At 43.0% G+C, this 22567-nt stretch overlaps 1 protein-coding gene across 1 annotated transcript in view; it reads right to left on the bottom strand.

The window, feature by feature from the left end:
- The window catches only part of LOC310792006 (contactin-associated protein-like 2), a gene marked incomplete at its 5' end in the record, with an annotated part of 132637 nt that overhangs the window by 8369 nt on the left and 101701 nt on the right, over window positions 1–22567 (bottom strand). Inside the window, 4 exons of the mRNA XM_083653688.1 lie at window positions 1708–1938; window positions 16617–16710; window positions 18838–18971; window positions 21933–22166. Coding sequence (XP_083509814.1) covers window positions 1708–1938; window positions 16617–16710; window positions 18838–18971; window positions 21933–22166 — 693 coding nt within the window. The remainder of the gene's footprint in view (window positions 1–1707; window positions 1939–16616; window positions 16711–18837; window positions 18972–21932; window positions 22167–22567) is intronic.

The raw sequence follows: 22567 nt of genomic DNA, 5'->3' as shown, positions 1-22567 counted from the left end.
TGGCGGGGGTGCAAAACTCGGCATAACACCTGGACAGCGGGCTGCAATATTCCCTGCTTTAAGGTGCGCAAGCGCTAATAGGGGATATCGCCTGTACGAAGATAGGGCCCAAAGTGGGTAGTCAGCATGATACGAGCAGAGATCTCTCCACAGTGAACAAACAGCAGCCAGTGAGCACTTGGCACCCAAAATAGAGACAAAATCTAAATGAAACTCCACATCAGCAGCAGAATAAGCAAAATAAATCATCTGTCTTTGAATAGTAAAATATCATTAAAGCAGATCATCAAATGAGAAATGTACTAGGGAGGGAGATAATCCTTGTGATTATTGTCTTTTGTGTCTGTTGGGGCAGACAGGAGGCTGGTCAGATGGTGTCTCCACAGGAGTGTTACTGTACACTGTGTGTGTGTGTGTGTGTGTGTGTGTGTGTGTGTGTGTGTGTGTGTGTGTGTGTGTGTGTGTGTGTGTGTGTGTGTGTGTGTGTGTGTGTGTGTGTGTGTGTGTGTGTGTGTGTGTGTGTGAGTGTGTGTGTGTGTGTGTGCGTGTGCGCCCGTGCGTGCGCGTGAATGAATTAAACCATGCAAATCTGTGAGGTCTTTGTGGCACAGGTTGGCATATTTTTGTGTGTCCATCTGTGGGTCCACGGTATCTACAGATCCTTACAAAGTTATTATTTATGTTGTTTATTTTCCGTTTCATATGTGTTCATAATGCAGTGACACACAATTCATGTGTGTCCTTTTTCTTATTCTGCTCATTCCTAGCTTTGTAACTTTCATTAGCTATGTTCAATCACAATAAGATAAGCTGGTTCTGCCATCTCTGTTTCTTTATTTTGCTTTTAAATTGCTCTCAATTTTAATTCCAGGGAGCATTATTATTTTGATTATCTTTCCCACAGCACACCATGCAGCCGTCGGCAGAAAGTGATAATTTCATTAATCTTAAACGAGACTCGTTTAGACTGAAAAATATATGTTTTTAGACCAGAACCCCTGTGCCATCACAAATTCATTTTCTACTTAAATAAATATATGACATAGTAAGTTTATTGATGCTTATTGGGTATTTCTGTATATTTTCAATTTCTGTGCCAACAGGTTAAGACAGAGATAATTTCACCAAAATTCAGTATTAACTAGAACGACCGCAGCGCAGATTTATGCCTCCGCCATTAGTTCATTCTTGAGTCGAAATGGCCATTTGAGGCAAATTGGAAGAAATTCTGTCAAGGCACTCCTGAGATGTTGCGTTACAGAGCTTGGAAATTGGGCGTGTGAGGTCACAGTGACCTTGAACTTTGACCTTTAACCATCAAAGTCTAATCAGTTTATCCTTGAGTCCAAGTCGATGTTTGAGGCAAATTAGATTAAATTCCGTCAAGGCATTTCAGAGATATCACGTTTAAACGAACGGACGGACAACCCGAATCCATAATGCCTCCGGCCTGGCTATCTTTGGCGGAGGCATAAAAATGTAAGATTCATGGCGGGCCACTTAAAAACGGGCAGAGGGTCGCATTTGGCCCACGGGCCGTAGGTTGGCCACCCCTGCTGCTGTCTGAATGGGAATCTGAATGCACAATCCTTAGCAAATGAACTGAACCTATTAAAGTGTGTGTCAATGCATGCTAGTATGAAGGTGGGTGTTTGTATCTGTGCTTCATGCATGTGTCTTTCCATCTGTCTGTGTCTGTCTGCCTACCGGCGTCTATGTGCCAGGGGTCGCTGGCCGAGGCCATGGGTGAGATGGTGAGGGGTGAGGCTCCACAGTTGGAGGGGACCAGGATCCCATGGGTGCTGACGGGTGCTGCCAGGCCGGAGCGCAGGGCAGCCTTCAGCGGAGCCACTCTGTTGAACTGTACTCGTGATAGACAGCCCACGAAGCCCGGCGTGTTATAACGCTCTATCAGAACTGGGTCGATCTGCCCGGTTTCTACAAGAAAGCAAATTGTTATCATTATCATCTGCCCACTAAGCTGCTATTAAATAAAAGTGGTGCAGTGCTCGTTCGTTCCCCTCCCTCCCCTTCCCACCATTCACACATCATGCTTTCCCACTCTTCACCCCCATCCTCCTTTTGTTAACCACAGACCTTATTTCAAGCCTTTAACACAAATCCCCACACAAAAATCCCATTGACTTTTAGACGAAGGATCCGGAAGTGCTAACATCCAGGACTTCCGGACTCATTCCTGCGGTACTCTATTTATCATGTATACAGGGATATGAAGAAGCAGATTTCTCTGTGTTCCATGTAAATGCCATATCCACAATATGATCCAAACCAGGATATAGTCCGGGAGCCATGGGGTTGAACCTCGCTTCGTCGGATAAAGTTTTTTTCTCTGCTGATTCTTGTAGTTTGGGGGTACCTATTCAAAATATAGGAGGGTGCCCGGTGAGTATCCTTGAGCATTTTCAGATATTAACCCCTTAATTGCCAAAATTCCAGAAAAATAGGGATTTATGGGATTTCATGCAAAATACTCAAATCAAATGCATCCAATTTGTTTTCTCCAATGTCTATTCATAAAGGAGGTCATGTACAATGTATTTCATTCCACATTACATAATATTAACCCTTTTAGGCTGTGCCAGCAAAACAAATGTTTTATGACAATAGGGGTTGTGCTGGATGAGAACATCCATTGAGCCTTTGTTCATTGGCAGGTGCAGTGCACAATTGCTCAACTTTGCATCACTGATGACAGCCTACAGTTCGTAGCAAAAGTTAATTGAATTGTGTGTGTGTGTGTGTGTGTGTGTGTGTGTGTTGCGTGCATGCGAGCGCGGGATGTGTGTTTCTCACAAAATGTTATTGCACTTCAGTTTACATCAGTGCCTATGACTTCATCAGTCATGTCATACAATGATATGCTCTTATGACATCACTGATGACATCGTCAGTCTTATAACATCACTGATGACATCATCAGTGGTCTTATGACATCACTATGACATCATAAGTTGGACAAAAATGTAAACAGAGAACAGAGCAACATGCTCCCTTTTATATGGATTTTATAGGAATAGCCAAGCGAATGTGATTGGATCAACAACGTTTGACGCTAGGCCAATCAGATGCGGAGAAGGGCGGGTCATGCCTTTGCCATCCTGGGAAAAAATAAATAAAGACGATTACTTAACTTCCGGTTGAAAGGTCAGCATGTGTAAACTGTCCGGACATTTGATTTATTGCCCAATTGTTATTTATTGTTAAAAGTTATTCTTGAAGGGTGCTGGGCATCATGCCTTCACTGTAAAAAAAAAAAAGAAAAAAGGAGGAGAAAAAAAATGGCACTTTGGGCATCAGGGGAAAACGGGCAGGTGCTCGGGCACCCCTAGCACCCACCTCTGCACGTGCCTGGTTAAGAGAGTGTGGACATTGCATTTGATGTAAACCAGAGCAATTTAGAGAGAGAGTGGCGTCAGTGGAGGACCAAAATGTGTGACTCATTAGCTAATGAACAGCCAGGAAGGGTCTCGCGCTACTTTTGAATGCTAAAATAAAGTTGATAATGTACAATTTAATAAAAAAAAAGAAATAAAAAAAAACGTTCAAAGTACAACACAAACTGTCCATTTTACTGCAACTCGATAGTGTTGCTTAATCCAGGACCTTACTTCCTGGAACTCTTGAGAGTAAAAAACTGGTCCATTGGCGTGAATGGAGATGTCGTGACTCTTCTATATACACGGCTCTGATGTAAACTCATGACTTTGTCCTTGTCTCATACTAGGTAGGTAGGTGCTTCATACTAATGATGTGATTCATGACCAGAGACTTTGACAATCCATCAGTTCCTACATGGTCACTGAAATACCAATACCCTTCAAGGTGGCAAGTGGGCGGGGCACATGAGGTTTATCGCTCTATAAACTAGCAAAGAAACACACAAACGCACACATGCACACACACAGCACAGAATACTACAACAGTTACAGAGAAGTGTAATTAGTGAGTTAGAGGCCGAGGCCCAAATCCACTCAAGATTGTTGCTAGCGTAAATCCGAAATCAGTAATAACTAGTCAACCATTGTTTTCATTTCCACCCGTATTATTTGCAGAAACTGTCCAATTTCATTTTCATGATGGTGTTTTGGCGGGGCTCCAGACTGCAAAACCATTTCATCACATTTTTTGCAATCATTTTTCTTGGCAGTGCCACCCAAAACTATAACTGGTCACACCAGTGCAAGTGGTATAATGTGTCAGATAATAGGAATCGTTGTAAACTTCCCTTTAGGAGAATCCAAATTTATTTTCATTTGTGAGCGTTTGCATACGGTTTGCCAAACACAACAGTCAATGAATGATCAGTGTCAGGCACTTGTGCACGTGTGCCTTGAGGCAAGTCCAGGTGTGCTTTGGGATGTTGTGACAACCATACATTATTATTGCAAATAGTCTACATGTACAAAAAGTCACGAGTTAATTTTGAATTGGACTATATCAGTTATTTGTATGCACTCATAGGCAGATTCTATAGCCTAAAGAAATGATTTCAAGGATAACAGAGAAATAATGATGGGGAAACACACATAGAGGCTATTTTGCACAGGTATTAGGTGTGCCTTGAGATTTTGTCTTGCCCTTTGGTGTGCCTCAGACACACACAAGTTTGAACACCACTGGTCAAGGTAGTTAAGATGTCACCTGCACATACTGTCTGTACACACACTCTTCCCCCATAAGCAACCCAGACATGTTCAGGCCAAAGTGACAAGTTATTAAGACACAAGTTGACCCTGGTGCCTCTCTATCTCAGATGACCGGTCTTCTACATTCGATCGTCAAATAGGTCTAATTATTTATTTTTTATAAATACTTGATTTTAATTGGTCCCATTTCCAATTGATTGTAAATATGTAAAGATGTATCAAAAAGTCTTTGATCAACAAAAACAAACATCTAAAGCCTTTAGAAAAGAAAGAAAGAAATACTGATTCAACTTGTTTAATCAAGTAAAAAATTACAGGCTCTGAAATTTAATCTCTCCTGGCTGTTCCTGTGCAATGCTAACTGAACCTCACGTCATATTAAGATAAACAGAATTTCTGGCGTGAGGACTCTGGAGACGATGAACCAAGCACACACGGATACACTCCAATTATCGCTCTCCAATGATAGAAGTAGAATTGGCTACAGCCCAGGTGGTGTATGATGGTATATAATCTCTGGTCCTGGATTTGTTTGAAACACAGTCACTGAAGAACTAAATGTAGGAAATGAAATAAATTAACTGACAGTCCTTAAGTCAGTTTTGGTGGAGCACAAAGTCCTTCATCGCTTGTGGTAGTGGTAGGGAGTGGACTTGGTTCAGCCGATGTGTGCCCAGCACTTGACGGATCCGGATCCGACACACGTGGGCCAGACTGTGAGGACATCTCTTGGCCTCCAGAAAGACCCTGAGAGCCCCAGGATCCGCCCTCACATCCAGCTGTGCCTGCTCTGTTTGTCACCAGGGCCGGGTCAGCACCGTGGTCCAGCAGCAGCTGGACGAAGGCCGTGTTGCACCTGTTATGCAGCACCACCTCCAGCAGGAAAGAAGCCACGTCACGGGTCAGAACGCCAGCGGCCTGGAGCAGCAGGCGGAAGCAGTCCAGGTGGTTGTGTACAGCACTGATGTAGAGAGGGGTGTATGAGCCGTGTTGTATGTATCTGTTAGGGTCGGCCCCGGCTTCCAGGAGGATCCGGACACAGTCCAGGTGACCAAAGCTCACGGCCAAGTAGAGAGGCGTCCAGTAATACTCATCAGCTAGGTCTACCTGTGCTCCCTGTGTGATCAGGTAGTCCACACAGGCAGCATGACCCCACAAGGCTGTGTACGCCAGAGGGGTCCCACACCCATAAAAACACTTCTCATTGATCTGCCTTCTGAAGTGGTCTTCCTGCAGCAGGCTCCTCAGTGTGTCCAGGTCTCCTTCCCAGGCGGCATCATAGAGCTGTGTGCCATCATGCTCTGCTTGAACAGCCATTCCTTCAGATGTGTCACTGTACCACACTGACTTGTATGCTGTGTCTCAAACAGAAGGTATTATTTGGCCGCAGCTCGGCTGCTGTGTGGCCAATGAGACCAGCATCACTGATGATATCAGATTTATGACATCACTGATGATGTCACACTGGGATTTATGACATCACTGATTAGGTCACAGTGGGATTTATGACATCACGGATGATGTCACAGTGAGATTTATGACATCCCAGTGGGAAAATCACGGTGCAGAGAAACAGACATCTTACAGACATACTTCCCATCTCGGATTCATTTAAACGTTTTACAACACCAGCAACAGAATTAACTAATGTGAGCCCAGCCTAAAACCCATTAGCCATGATTATGGCGCTACAATCCACAACATTTTGATAGTATTAGTCTCATTATTAATGTTGAATATTGCATATTATTTTAGTAAGCTATCAATTAATAATTATCCAGTCACTGTAATAGCTACTACTGAGACTACTGAATGTGCCACATGAGTCAGAGGATGAGGAGCGCGATCTAAGAAAAATCGCAAAAACGTAAACTTTAAAGTTTGTTGGAGAAAAATATAAGTTCCATGCCATTTCCTAATCAATAAGCTATAATTGCATACACATAATTAATGCTATGAGTCATTAGTCCCTTTGCTCTGGCCCATGACATTTCACACATATAGGACTGCTCCTTTTGCTGAGATCTTGTCCAGTGCATCATGTTCCGATAACAATTGATACAGACAGGAGCCTGCACGACGCACACACATTTCCAAGAGAACATCCCATTCCACTCCCCTCCTCTCTGCTCCTCTTCCTTTACAGTATAAAGCGTATGTCAAATTGTGACATCGCGGCTGAATATTTGACTCTGTATGACATATCAGAATTGTGTACATTGAGGTTCAGCCCTCTGACAATATACATATTGCAGAGATTGTATGGCAATAAATATACTTTTATGATACATCTTCCTAGACTCATGGCTTCAATTCATTTGGTTAGATAAGCTGTTAATTATCACATTTAGCGGATGTATAGAATTTTATTCTCTATCAGTTGGCGTCACGAACAGGATATCTACGGCAGAGCGGGTAAGTCTGAATTAATTTCATAATTCATTACTGAGCTGTCGTCTGATATCTAAAAGAATCTGAAATGTTTGCATATTGTGGGTGTGTCAAAATGACATTGTATATAACTGTAAATATGTATGGTTTATATAATAACCTAAGTTAGTATCTTGTGGGTTTCTTGAGACAAGGGGGGAAACCTCAATGTAAATAATAAAGATGACCTCAGGACCATTAAAAACTCTCTTGACAGGCTGTAATTTGCAGTGACTCGGATGCTCCAGTGGTAAGCTGCAGTGCAAGAGAGCCTGAGAAGCGTTATCACATATTGCCTTAAAAAGCCAGAAGGCTGCATATATACAGCGACTATTATAGTACAGTGGGAAACTGCGGCGAGCCTAGGCATATGCTTGATATGGTCTTTAAGAACCACACGACATACTAATAAAACCAGGTAGCTGTGTGCTCCTTTTCTTAGATCTCCCCATAACCTACCACTCACTCGGCGGGGTGTAGCCCCGTGGCGCGCTGGCTAGGATCGGCCAGAGATATTGAGCACCGAGCGAGACTGGGAAGCAATCATAGTTGTAAAGCAATATGGTTGATATGTTTTTGAGATTCCCACAATGTGTAACAAACAACATGTAACAAACAAACAACCAAAAATAAGCAGCTGTTTCATTGTAAAACAAAACAATTTCTTAAGAAGCCTATTTTAAAGGAGTTGAACAGGAAGTTTGCAAAAAGTGTATTTTAACCACCCCCAAAATACAGAATCAATTATGTCCCTTGAACAAATTGATCTGTCACCAAAATTTGTAGTTCCAGATACCCCAAACACGGACGGAACTGGTCAACAGGAGAACAACCGTCCCTCTGTCACCACCCCACATCGACTAAAAGGTAAGGTGTTGAAAATTACTTTACACACACGGACACAGATCACAAGTAAGTGATAAACAAAAACACTAGCTCTCTCTCTCTCAATGAAGTAAGCAATTAAGCTCAACACCCTTAGTGCATAGATAATGCAAGACTGAAATATAAAGAGTTGAATGTGAATCAATGAGACATTAATATGAATGCGACATTCACAGTAAATAGAGGAATCAGTGCTTTGCCTTTTGCCAAAGGGAGTGATTACGAGAGAGAGAGACACGCAACAGAATTGATAAAAACAACGGCTCTGCACCGAGACGTGTCAAACTAAAACAAATAGATAAGACATTAGGCCTGCTCAACTGCTCTCTGAGAATGGACACTGAAAAAGGGCCTTGTAGAAGGCCGGAGTGTGAAGGAGCCAGAGAGACAATTAGACAGCTTGGGATTGTTATCAAACAATATGAGAGAGCTGAGCAGATGCTTGGGCCCCCACAATTAGCCACAGCGCCAAACCCAATAAGTATTGCTGTGATTTTCCCCAATGTAAACACCGCAGAAAAAGCACCTCAAAAGCGCTCACCTAGCACAGACAAATGTCATATTTGTGGTAAGCTCGGACACTGGGCCAATAGATGTCGGAATAAGAAAAAACGGGAGCAGCCAGTGGACAAACAGCCATCTTGTTGATTCAATTGGCCCAAGTAGAAACACGATGGTCATTCTTCCCTATACTATAGCTGGCCCAATGTGTTGGAACATAGCAGTCTGAAATAATTTGTTTATGTTCCCTTGGAACAGTCAGTCTTCCAACAAGGTTAAACTTAGCCAGAAACAATTGAGTACCCCAAACCTTTGAGCAAACAGTGAGCCAGCCACCGCCTTTCTAGGTCGGAGAGATAAGCCCTGTGTCACAGGTTCAAACCCCACAGTATTATTCATTATGCAATTGAATGTTTTTTGTTTGTTATGAATCAATAGAAATGCAGTAAGCAAATTTGAATCAATCAATTAGTAATAAATAGACTGTTGATTATTATTTTGAAAATAAATCATAATAGAATGTGTGGTGATGGGTAAGAGTTCCTGTGTGAGATAATCTGAACCTGAAGTATTTTCTTAAACAGAAAAATACACATTTATGAACCACCAATTGGGTGGATGAGAAATATTATTATAAAATGTGCATACCAACATTTAACTTTTGGTATGATTTACACATAAGCAAAATTTACACTTAAGTACGCTGGAGAAAAGTATCTATAAATAAGACAATGGCCTCTGAGGACGAGATTACACTTGAGTTTGCGTTTAGAGTATTGTTGTTTTGCCTCAGTCTGGGGACTGACCCACCCCAATAAGCTAGCTCTTAAAGCAGTTTTCTTTGGGAGCTCATCCAACCCACTCTCAAGACAAGTCCACAAAATCTGTAAACTTGAAAGGCAGACTCCAGGAGCCATCTTGTTTATGAGGTTCATTGCAAACAAATTATAAAGTAAACAATTGAATATGTACTCACAGAGTATCTCAAACATTATCTGCCATACGTGCGTACTTGTTGTACTAATAAAATACAAGAAATTATTTTGTCTAAAATACAGGCACATTGTGAAATCTAATGTTTACAGTTACAGGTTGTACGTCACAGGAAAACCTTCACACCAGCACAAATCTGTACTTTGAGTACTTTGATCCACAGTTCAAGAGGTCTACTTGACCTAGTTTTTGTAGAGTAAAGAAAATTCTTTCTATTTTCAATATTAAATAAAATTAAGTGTTTTAAAGTGTCATTTTAAGAATAATCAGTTATTTGATACTGTGATTATGTTTTAATGAATATGATTAATCAATGTTATGAATGTTTTGCATTTTAGAAAGTTTCAGTTCTATATTCCAAACAAACCAATATAAAAGTAAACTAGAAATAGAATAAAATAGTTCCCAAAAAGAAAATAAACCACTGCGATGGAGTTGGGCTATTAAATAGTTTTAATAACAAAAACTACAACAACAACACCAGAAACAAATAAATGAATGAACTAGAGTCATCACATAAGATGAGAAATATTGTTCCTGTTGTGAATACTTTGAAAATAACATGATTCCTTTTAGAGGAAGGTTCTTTTACAAAAGTGGAAAAGATTTAAGTGTGATTTGGAACACACTGAATATTAAGTTCAATGCATTATATAATGATATTAATTAGACTGTTTGCATTGAACCATATAGAGTTAACATTAAGGCCCACTCCTATATATTATAGCCGCAGTGGTGATGTAAATTTTGTCATTGTATCACTGATTTGTTTTTTCTCTTCCCAATAGATAATGGAGATGCTGTGATATGAGCTGAGACTGCGCTGCACTGCATATTGATCAAAAATTCTGTGTTTTTTTCAAGTGTTTCATGTTTCCTATGTTTTCCAAAAAAAAACCTGGCCCACAATTAAGTACAGATACAAGCATTATATTGAATAGTGAACTTAAATTTTGTTATTTTATTGTTATAGTTGATAAACATAACAATTGGGTGGATTGTTGGAGAAAAATATAAGTTCCATGCCATTTCCTAATCAATAAGCTATAATTGCATACACATAATTAATGCTATGAGTCATTAGTCCCTTTGCTCTGGCCCATGACATTTCACACATATAGGACTGCTCCTTTTGCTGAGACCTTGTCCAGTGCATCATGTTCCGATAACAATTGATACAGACAGGAGCCTGCACGACGCACACACATTTCCAAGAGAACATCCCATTCCTCTCCCCTCCTCTCTGCTCCTCTTCCTTTACAGTATAAAGCGTATGTCAAATTGTGACATTGCGGCTGAATATTTGACTCTGTATGACATATCAGAATTGTGTACATTGAGGTTCAGCCCTCTGACAATATACATATTGCAGAGATTGTATGGCAATAAATATACTTTTATGATACATCTTCCTAGACTCATGGCTTCAATTCATTTGGTTAGATAAGCTGTTAATTATCACATTTAGCGGATGTATAGAATTTTATTCTCTATCAAAGTTTGATTTATTCAAATGACTCAAATGGACTCAAATGGACAAAAAGTGTCAAACTCATCATCAACACCAGACATTTGCTATTATGCGTTGATTGTGCACACTATATAAAAAACTAGGGAAAACCATCTCTGTGATGGTAGAAACTATGTGACTGCCAAAAAGTGGCACAAGGCGATTTAACCCTTGAAAAGCTGGTCTGAAAAACGCCATAGGTTGAGGCCACGTCTCATCATAGACAGTCCGCATGTCTGGGAACGCCCACAAAATGTTAAACGGCTGGCGCGCGAGTGGGGTAAAACCGCCGATATATCTCATGGGCTGACTCACCAAAAGACGTGCTGCGGCTCTAAACTACAGGTTCGGGGGTTCTAGAGCAGAACACAAGACGTCTGCTCAGATGTGCGTTTACTGCGGTGGTTAAATCCCCGATCGTGTCTGCCTGGGCTGGGCTATCAGCTAAATTCTAACTTTGCTGAATGGATAGAACGGGGAATTTACCCCACCCTGACCCCGCCCCCAGGCTAACCCAGCGTCTATTGTGGGCGTTCCTAGAGCCTGTATGGGCGTTCCCAGACATGCAGACTGTCTCTATAGAGCCATTTTGGGGATACTGTAGGTTGTGAATTTGAAGTAACTGGTTTTTAACCCTTGAAAAGCTGGTCTGAAAAAGGCCATATAGAGCCTTTTTTTTTGTATATATGGGTAGGTGGACAGTATGTGTGAACATTGATATTTGATACCTTTTTCCTCCCCAAAGTGAAGAACAGTAGCTGGTTTTAGACCATCACAGATCACAGGTCTATTAGACCATGAAAACCAGTTTTGGCCAGACTGTACTCCACATATTCAGACAGTCTATTATGCCCCTGTTAGTAGCATTAATTGATCACTTCAACATCCTGCATGCTCACCTTTTGATATTTAATTATTAAAATGATGGGTAACGTAATGCATTGTGGGTAGTCGGCTACTGTGGCTAATGCTAGCGGCTAGCGTATTAGTTACTTTACATGGCAGTAAAACGCCACTAAATGACCAAATTGATTCAACTTTTAACCATTTCGAGTAACACTGTTTCCATACGGACCCCCAGCGTTGGTTAGTTGTTTATAACGTGACTAAGGAAATGGCAAGCTGCAACAATAAGTCATGTTAAACCGGACCTTGTACCCACAATTATTTTTTTACAGTGGGGCATTCAACAATAAGGTGGATAGGCTAGTGATCATCTCTGACAATCTCAATGAGACTCATGATGGCTGGGCATATTGTAGCAGCAAAGCCACATCAAACCAAGCATCGCAGAGAAAGCTATCCGGCATCGCCGAGGGAAACAAACCGCTATAGCGCTTTGAGGGATTCATCATTAAAAGCTTCCTTTGCAATGCCGACGTTAAAGTTGAAATGATCTTACAAAGTAATTATTTCGTTTGTGATTCAACTCCGAAATTGTTTTAGTGCTTCAGTACAGAGATTTGACTAATCTTGTCAAAGTATTGAGGGAGTCCATATAGCTCTCTTCTTTTGATGAAAGAGTTTTAGCTGATTCCTATCAAGGCGAGAAAAAGATTTCTGTGTTTTTATCTGTGTGTGTGTGTGTGTGTGTGCGTGTGTGCGTGTGTGTGTGTGTGTGTGTGTGCGTGTGTGTGTGTGTGTGTGTGTGTGCGTCTGTGTGTGTGTGTGTGTGTGTGCGTGTGTGTGTGCGTGTGCATGTGCAGGCTGCTATGTGTTCCCGCTGTGGGTGTATGACTGGAATGAATGTGATGAAAGGGTGTTGCGAGTTATCTCTAGACCTGTTACACTCTCTGGCACACTTTGTAGAGGAGAGAGCCTCTGCAGGCTGGTCACATGACGCTGGTCACATGACGCTCATACTGGGGCCTTAGAGGAGGGGATGGATGGTGGACATTGCCGCTGTAGGATTGGCCCGCGTCAGAAGCAGACATTGATTTGTCAGGAGGGGGAGGGGCATAGAAGAAGAAGGCAGAGTCAACTTAAACTTTTTTCTTCTTTTTGTCTGTCGACTGTTGCGACAATAAATGAGGTTTTTTATCAGAACTAGGCATCTCGCGCGCTCGATTCGCCCTGCAACCGCCCTGCAACTTGCATACGTAGCTCGGCCGCAGCGCGGCCTCGCCCACGGCTCGGCTGCTGCATGGCCTCGCCTGCCCTATTGGCAGGTAGGGATGCAACGGTATGAGTTTTTGACGGTATGATAACCTTGGACAAAAATAGACGAAATATTCCCATACAGCCGACGTCGTCTTTTTAGATGGGGGAAAGTTCAGGGGGGTCCTTGCGGCTCCTCTCTACTGTGCTCTAGTCTAGGTAGGCATGCAGCCAGGGGGAGGGGCCGCGTAAGCTGCACTCTGCAAGCGACCTGGGCATTTTGTTTTGGGGAAACAGCTGATACTGTGGCGAAGGTATGACGGCAAATTTTAGTGGTTTTGATACCGTGACGTTTTCAAACCGCGGTATACCTTTAAACGGTATACCGCTGCATCCCTAATTGGCATGTAGAGATTCAGAGTAGATGATACACACTGGGAGGTGTGAAGGGCAGATTTGGCTGCTGATGGTCTGATGGTGTAGTTAAGCCTATTTGGGTATTGTGCATCCTACCCTGAAACATGCACAGAACATTGTGCATGGCAAACCAGCCACTTCACAGTTGCACTTATTGGAGTTAAAAGGGTTTTGCAGCCACACCTGATCATCTCCAAAATGTAGTCTGGGACAAGTTTGCAATCTTCCGGTAGAGTGGTTGGGCTCAGTGACCTGTTGCATGTGTCTTTTTTTCCATCAAAATTCCTCAGTGTTCAATGCTAGTGGCAGATTTACATTGATATTTCAATATATTGCTTGAAAGTGGGCCCTCTTAACATTCTCAATGAATCCTTCATTCACTGGCGGTAGAGCAGCTAAGTTTGGAGCAGACGTGTCCTTTCCCATTCTTTTCCTCCCAGACAAGTAGCCTTGTGTGTGTCTGTGCTCTATACCGAACAGGCTGAGATGAAGGCAGTGGTTGGTCGGGGACCTGCTGGAATGGTGCAACCACTTTGCTAATGGCAGATAGTTTGTACAGTTTTGAGGACTTTGATGACAGAGCCTTTTCCCAACCCATAGTAAGACGCTACAGTGGCACATCCCAATATGGCATGGGCTGGTAAAAGGTTCTTCACAATTTGTGAATGCTTGGCCAGTGTTGACTTGATGTCCACTATTGCCCTTTCCTTGTGGGGCGATTCCATGATGTGTGGTGTACATCTAGTCGTATGATGGTAATGGTGAAGGAGTAGGATGAACACATCTATGCCATCAGAAACCACCGATATTTCATGGGCTTCTCCAGCACACCTCAGGACCTTTTGGACAATGATGGTGTCAGTTTCTTCCTGCTGATTTTCTAGATCCTATTGGCTCCTTCTTTCTTCCAACCTGATCTCAATGGGGCATGGCTCCTCCCCTGTCACATCCCCTGTCACATGGCTCCTCCCCTGTCGCCTCCCCTGTCACGTGGCTCCTCCCCTGTCACCACCAACTTGTATTTCCTTGTGCTCTGTAGATGGAAAAGCTGATCCTTCCTGGGTCAGTTCCTCACATAAGAGCTAAGAGATGGTGTTTCTAGATGAGCCCTGTCTCTGTGACATCTCAGGTGATGGACTTGATACAGTACTGTAATCAGAGTAGCTGCCGAAGATGAGGTAGGCGTCACTGTCTGATAGTTATGAATTCAGCCGTGTCTTATCATTTTTGATGAAATCTGCTATGGTGCCATCAGCTGGCCAGTCCTGCCATCAGCTGGTCAGTCCATTACCCTTGAATCGATGGCATTTAGGTCATAAATTGTGGAGTTGTCAACTTGGATTGATTTGGTTGTTGTCATTGTCTTTACTTTGTTTGAGATGGTGTTGTAAAATCCCTCTGGCCAGGTCTTCTCAAAATCTTCTAACATTGCGCCCCCCCCCCCCCCCCCCCCCCATCTTTACGGCACTGTCACTGGTGTTGGTGATCTTGATGTTCACGATGCTTTCCCCTGGATGTTCATTGGGATCCAATGGATGGAGGCAGGTTTCCAGTTCCTGACAAAGTCCAGCCCTGTCCATGACTTTGGCATCTGCTTAACTCATGGCTGTAACCTCCTCCTTGTGATAGAGATGAACCTTTGTATCTGTCTCATCCTCTTCCATCTCCTTCATGTCTGACTCAATCCTGCAGCATACAGTATGTGGTGGCTCAGGGCCCAGTTCTTCAGTGCCTCTGGCTTCATGGTTATTCCAATGATCCCTCCATCACTGTGGCCGTACCTCATGAAAGTGGTTATGAACTGGTTGATCCACAGGCCATTCCATATTCCACTAATGTGTCACATCACATGCTGCCCCTGGAGAAAATTATTTTGTGGAGGAAGCTCCTCCGAACGAAGATAGTAGAGGCCATACCAGAAATGATTGACATGGCCAGCTGCAAAGTAGTAGGTAAGCATCTTCTGGAATGTGGTCAGATGAAGAAGCAAGTCACCCTCACGTTCAGCCCAGATGTATGACATCAGCATCAGCATCATTGGTTTCACCAAGACCTAAACCCAAAGTTTGTCTGTTCTGGTCTGACTCACAATCTGATCCTCTGAAGGCTCTCATCAGGTCATTTGCTTTCTGGAAATGTCTTACCCGAACTCCAGAGAGCCCACTATCAGCCATCAGTGAACATAAAGCCCCAACAAAACTCATCAATGCGTGCATACCCCCAAGGCGCTTTAAGCAGCGCAGCCACATCTATAAAGCCGTTTTCCCACATGCGTACCGGAAAATTACCTGTAAGTCAATATCGGACATTTCCCTTCACACTTCGGCTCGCGCATGTGGGAATCTATCAGCGAATTTGCCTGTATGTTGGGGGGGAGGGGGAGCTTATTTGGGGGGTCGGCAAAACTCGAAATAAGTTCGCTTGTCAGTTGTCACACAATAAATCACACTCGTTTGACTTAAGAGCAGCGTCAAGCCGCCAGCGTAATAAACACAGCCGATTTACAGATTTACAGGATTTGAACAGTGCACCTAGACCCCTCCCCCCGGCTGTACAAGGAATTGAGAGTGGAGACAGAAAGTGCCACGGTTCAAAGCCGGTGAAACATTCACACGCGCACATGCACGCACACTCACGTGCGCACACGCACGCACACACAGTGCCAGAGAGAGGGGAGTGGGGGAGAAGGGTCTGACTTGCGCAAACCTGCACCGCTTCAACACCTAGGAGTGTGATTAAATCAAATAGGCTACATTATACATGACATACTTGCTCCTTTATGAATAAACATTGGAGAAAGCAAATTTGATGCATTTGATTTGAGTATTTTGCATGAAATCTCATAAATCCCTATTTGTATGGGATTTTGGCACTTGGGTTAATATCTAAAAATGCTCAAGGGTGCTCACCGGGCACCCTCCTGTATTTTGAATACGTACCCCCAAGGTACAAGAATCAGCAGAGAAAAAAACATTATCAGACGAAACAAGGTTCATCAAAAAAACAGCCTTTGGCTCCCGGACTAATAAGCCTCATAACCAGGATACTCATGTCCATGTAAACACAGTCAGTGGTTTGAATGGGAAAGACAAAGACACTGTCCAATCGGTGCTCACCAAAGACCTTTCCCAGGAAGATGGTTTTCACCAGGTTGAATTGCGTGTCTGAGGCCTCAGGTAGAGTGTAGGTGGACACTGGGTAGTGGTCCAACTGGAGACAGATAGATGGGAGGACAATATGGAGGGAGGGAGGGAGGGAGGGAAGGGACAAGTTAGATTGATAACACTGGGTACTAACACGTTGAGAGTGTTACCAGAGACAATCATAGAGACAGTTTAACTTCCAGTCACTTCCTGTTTCTGTGTCATATGACATGGCTTTCTCCCCCCCCCCCCCCCCCCCCCCCCCCACCTTAGGAGACTTGCGGCAGGTCCTGAGTCTGTTGGAGTCAATGGGAGGAGTGAACGTGATCTCAGATTATGACTGATTCTTTTGCCCCATAATCATCAAAGTAAATATTGGGCCCATTTTCCACAAGCCACATATCTTCTGAACATTCTGACACTAAAATGACATTTTTCAGACAGACAGATCAGGAGAAAATTAACTTTGTTGGGGACCTGTCCCTGTCTCAGCAACACACTCTCACCAGATTTGACAGGAGCAGGAGCTCATGTTAGCAGGGACCGATTAGCTAAAGCTATATGTGAAGTTAGCAGATGTAGTAGCTAGATCTGTGGTTGGAAAAAAACGTTGATATCTTATTTACAGTACAACTAGATTGATCTAACAAGCGGCAGTTTTGTGTTTATATGTGTGGTCTTTGTTCAGTTTTGGTGATCTCTAGCTCAAGTTAGCTTGCTAGGTCAGTATCACACTTCAAGGGGAGAGGTGACCACGCCCATTTAGGAGACCAGAAGGGTGCCACTTCATACTACTGGCGGAGCCTGGAATGAGGAATCTATATAATCCATCATCTATGGTGTTACTAATGATATCGCTTTGATGTGAGAGGGAAGAGCAGAGAGGATTCTGAGCAGCTGAAGATGGCGAGTTCTGCCTCTGGCTGAAGGGTTATTTTGTAGGCCTTAGAGCAGAGGTTCTCAAATGTTTTTCAGCCAAGGACCCCTTACAAGATAGAAAATATACCAGGGACCCCCTCATTCTGATTTGTGATTTTGGGCTAAGCTTAGTAACGTGCTTGACTTTTAAATTGATAGGTTTGTTAGATTACAATGTAATCCATGGACAATTTTAGATTTAAAGCATAACATATTTTCGTTGAACTACGAAGCTTTTGCAAAAAAAAAAAAAAATTATTTTTATTTTCCTGAACATTTTCCGCTGACCCCCTGGCAAAGTGCCACGGACCCCTGGGAGTCCCCGGACCCCCATTTGAGAACCACTGCCTTAGAGTACCAATCAAATATTTTGGCCCAGAATCCGGATAGTGAAGGGCAAAACCAAAAAGCATGGGACAGTGTGCCCTCCGACACCTGGCACCTATCACATAGTGAGACAGAGGGGAAGATCCTATGCAACTTATGCTTAGAATAATGACTTTAAACTCCTGTCCCATATAATAATCAGATAAATCAATACCAAGTTCTTCCTGCCACGCCTCTCTAATCCTCTCGGGTGACATCACAGTTGAGCAATTGCAAATGCATTCAACACACACACACACACACACACACACACACACACACACAACACACACACACACACACACACACACACACACACACACACACACACACACACACACACACACACACACAGAAACATAACTGTCCGGGTGACATCACTTCCCTAACCCTAACCCTAGCCTAACCCCTTCCAGGTGAACTTTTGGTACATCTCAGGCTCATACCGACAGTCACCCATAGAAGCGTTTGCACCGCTTAAAAATAAGTACAAGTCCAGTAGCCTTGCCTGAACAACTCCTTGTTTTTGTAATATTTAATAATTAAACATGGCTGAATTTGTTTGATTATAACATTAGTATAATTATTTTAGTTAATTTGAGCACATGTTAATGCATTTTCTTAAGGTGGTGGCAGCTTGGGCACACCAGGTAAACCTACATGTATGGGTAGGCAGCTATAGGACCAGAAGGCAGCGGGAAGGGTTTAGGCTGCAGACGCCATTGTTCTTTGTCTGTTTGCTGAAATGGGCAAATAAACCGCACAAAACCGCTTGATTTTGAGTTTGTTTTATTTTTACATGTATTTCTTATTATTTAGTTGAGGACAGTTATTTAGTTATTTGGTTGAGCCAGTGTTAATGTAAATGCTTAGAGTAATCATCTACTTGTGTGGTGTAGGATGTACCAACCTGTAGGCGTATCTCCCTGAGGTTCCTCGTGATGTTCACATGATGTGGCTGACCGTTGGCCATGTTACGGTGGTCTACATCTATGGTGTAGGGCTCCTTCAACCCCCCCAGGCTGTAGCGGATCTGGAGAGTGCCTGGACATATGCACGCACGCACGCACGCACGCACGCACGCACACACACACACACACACACACACACACACACACACACACACACACACACACACACACACACACACACATTACAATGTAAACACATTGTGACAGTTTACAGCACTGCAAAGCTACACAAATGGAGGGAGACACATTGTATGGAGATGTGAATATTGTACACATGTATACACTTGGTTTTATTGTTAATAATACCCACAAGCATGGGCGTCGTTAGGCCTGGGCTTTCGGGGCTATAGCCCCAGATTTTTATTTTTTATTTTTTTATTTTACCTTTATTTTACCAGGCGAGACAATTAAAGCCCCATTCAGTAAGTTTTCCAACTGCGCCCTCTGCGTGCATTAGTATCGATAACGATATTGCCGTTCAAAGTCAACAAAACACAGCGCCAGAAAGCTCTATGTACATGTTGTGACATCGGGTACTCACCACGTGATGAAATAATAATCCATAGTTCCAGAGATGGGAAAAGTACTGACATTCTGTACTTGAGTAGAAGTACAGTGTAAAAAACTACTCCGGTAAAAGTAGAAGTACTGATTCAATTATTTTACTCAAGTAAAAGTAAAAAAGTACAGGCTCTGAAATGTACCCAACGAGTAAAAGTAAAAGTATTTTTACCGTATCTTTCTGAATGACTGAACCTCACATCATAGAATATAATTTGAGGATAAAAGATCCCCTACAAATGTTTTACACATCTTAAAACTCTACTTTAAATAGTGTGCTATGGCTTTTCCTGTTAAACTTTCCTCAGCTTTCAGCGCCCAGAGCGCTGCGCTAAAAAAAACACCACTAGCTTTTAAACGCGATGAAATGCTTCTTGAAAGAGATGCGCGCTAAGCGCGTACTTATAGAGAATGAATTGCAAAAAGAGGAGCGCTAATAAGTGCTGGCTGTCTGCACGGCTCCTAATGTCTGCGTGTGTCTCCCCCCAGAGAAAATCCGTGTTTCTCTTCTTTGTCCACGCCCCGGAGGAGTGCCAAGTCATACTATTGGCGGAGCTGGAATGAGCTTTTATCAGCAGCGCTGGGAAACTCGTCTATTACTTCTGCTCCGTTCTCCCGTTTCTACTCGTTTTTAAATTACATTCTCGTGCATTTAAACAAAAGTAACGAACCTCTTTTGAAAATGTACACAAGTAAAAGTACAGATACTTGTGTTAAAATGTAACGAGTAAAAGTAAAAAGTCGTCAGAAAATTAAATACTCAAGTAAAGTACAGATACTCGAAAAATCTACTTAAGTACAGTAACGAAGTATTTGTACTTCGTTACTTCCCATCTCTGCATAGTTCCGTGAAACGTAATTTTCGTAGCAAATCCGAATCGAGTTACTTCCTTGCTTTCATGCAGACAGCGCTTACGCTGTACAGCGCATGCGCGCATCCTTGTCTTTTTTATTTTTTATTGACACGGGACGCTGACAGCAAACTGCTTAGTCCCAGTGCTGGCCAATGGAGGGCGGTGTGGGATAAATAAAGCCGAGAGTCTCCCTATTACAAGTCAATCTACCATGTCCTAAGACTAAAAAGCTCTTATATTACAGTAAAAAATGTCAAAAATCTTACTGATTGGGGCTTTAAGAACAAAATTCTTATTTACATTGTCGGCCTGCCTCATAAGGGGAACGGGGAGGAGGGCTAAAAGATAAAACATGTTCAAAACAAAGCACATAAAACTACAATTAAATCGACAATTAAATGAGATGCAACAAAACAACAATAAGCATTAAACACAGCAGTAAGAAGCACATAACAAAAACAGAGAGTGAGCAGACATGAGAGCGCAAGAGGGCATAAAAACAAGTAAAAGTGGACAGAGGGGGTGTGTAATGGAAGTGTTAGAGAAGGGAAGCATGTCAAGAATCAGTGAGGGAGTCTGAAATAGTGAGTCTGAAGGCAGAGAGGGAGATGAGTTTGTCCAGTTTGAGGGTTTTTTGCAGAGCATTCCAGTCAGAGGGGGCAGCAAACTGGAATGATGCACGGCCAAGGGAAGTGGTGGATTTGGGAATTTTGAGTTGGATGTGGAGTGAGGATCGGGTGTTGTGAGTGACAGGCAGAGGGTGAAGCAGGTGACACAGATAGGGGGGTGATAGGTGGAGGAGGGTTTTATAGATGAGGGTAAGCCAGTGCATGTGACGGCGGGTGTGAAGGGAGGGCCAGTTGACCAGGGAGTAAAGAGTGCAGTGGTGGGTACTGTAGGGGGCGTTAGTGGCGAACCGGATGGCGGAGTGATAAAGTGTGTCGAGGAGTGTATCTTTACATGCAGACCTGTAGATTGTGTCACCGTAGTCTAGCATGGGGAGAATGGTCATTTGAATGAGGGTGCGTTTAGCGGATATGGTGAAGGAGTGACGGTTTCTATAGAGAAAGCCAAGTTTGGCCTTTTATGAAAAGACGGATCTCAAATATAGCAAAAAAATAATAAAATACAAAATAAAATAAGGATAGCTGGCCCCCCTCTATTCATCTCTCATTCATGCTTTAAAGCCCTAAAAAAAAAATGGTATTGGTGATCAGAAATGCATCATGCAACATACTACGCTACGGAGAGAAAGCCAGCACACTTTAACTTCCTTTTTTTAAAGGACATTCAAGTGTGCTGGCTTTCTCTCCTTTTAGCCATTGCTTGTGCCTTGCACCTGAGTTTTTATCTACCGGTGAGTGTGCTCGCTACTTCTGTGGTTGGACAATACTACGCTATGACCTTTATTTTGAAAATACAGTTAGGTCTAGACTAAGTTGTCTACACTCATGGGAAATTGATCATCCTTGTGCCCTAAACAAATTTGCGATGCCGAAGGCGAGATGGCCTTGTCCCTAAAATGAGGAAATTCCCACCCTGCTGAGCACCACAGCCAGGTAGTCTATTATAATAATACATAGAAGAGAATCTAAGGTGCTTTCTCATGCTGTCCCCACCGTTATGCCTGAGCACCACAGCCAGGTAGTCTGTTGTCCTGGAGCTGACGTAGAGCAGGATGCTGGGAGCGTTGGAGGTGCTGAAGCTCAACACCAGCTCTTCACCAGTCAGGTTGGCTTCGCTGGGAACGCTCACGCCGGATAGGCTCTTACTCTCCCGCATGGCAGGAAGTCCCGCCTCTGGCAGGAAGTCGTACCGCACCAGCGTCCCGGTCTCAAAGTAGCCGCCCACATCTAAGGTTCACACACACGTACACACACACACACAGTGTACACACCCAGAGCAGCATGAGCAGAGAAGGGTAAGGTAGTGTAGTAGCCGCACTGTACCGTACTGTAGCTGCTACCATTACGTATGTCTAACGTTTAATTGTATGTTTAATAAGGAATATGCTATTTGCACCTGTATGTCAAATACGCCGAATTTAAAATGCCGAGTTTAATTGTATGTTTAATAAGGAATATGTTATTTGCACCTCTATGTCAAATACGCAGAATTTAAAATGTTTAAGCACGTCTAAAGTATGCACCCGACACGTGCACCTATGTGCAGTGAATATGCCACTGTCTCTGACTTGTCTTATCACTATACTGCCTTATGCTTGTTGTGTCTCTTGTTGTTTTTGCACCCATAT

This window comes from Poromitra crassiceps (genome assembly GCF_964638095.1).
Source record: "Poromitra crassiceps genome assembly, chromosome: 17".
Classification (NCBI taxonomy): domain Eukaryota; kingdom Metazoa; phylum Chordata; class Actinopteri; order Beryciformes; family Melamphaidae; genus Poromitra; species Poromitra crassiceps.
This window is presented reverse-complemented; position numbering and strand designations above follow the sequence as displayed.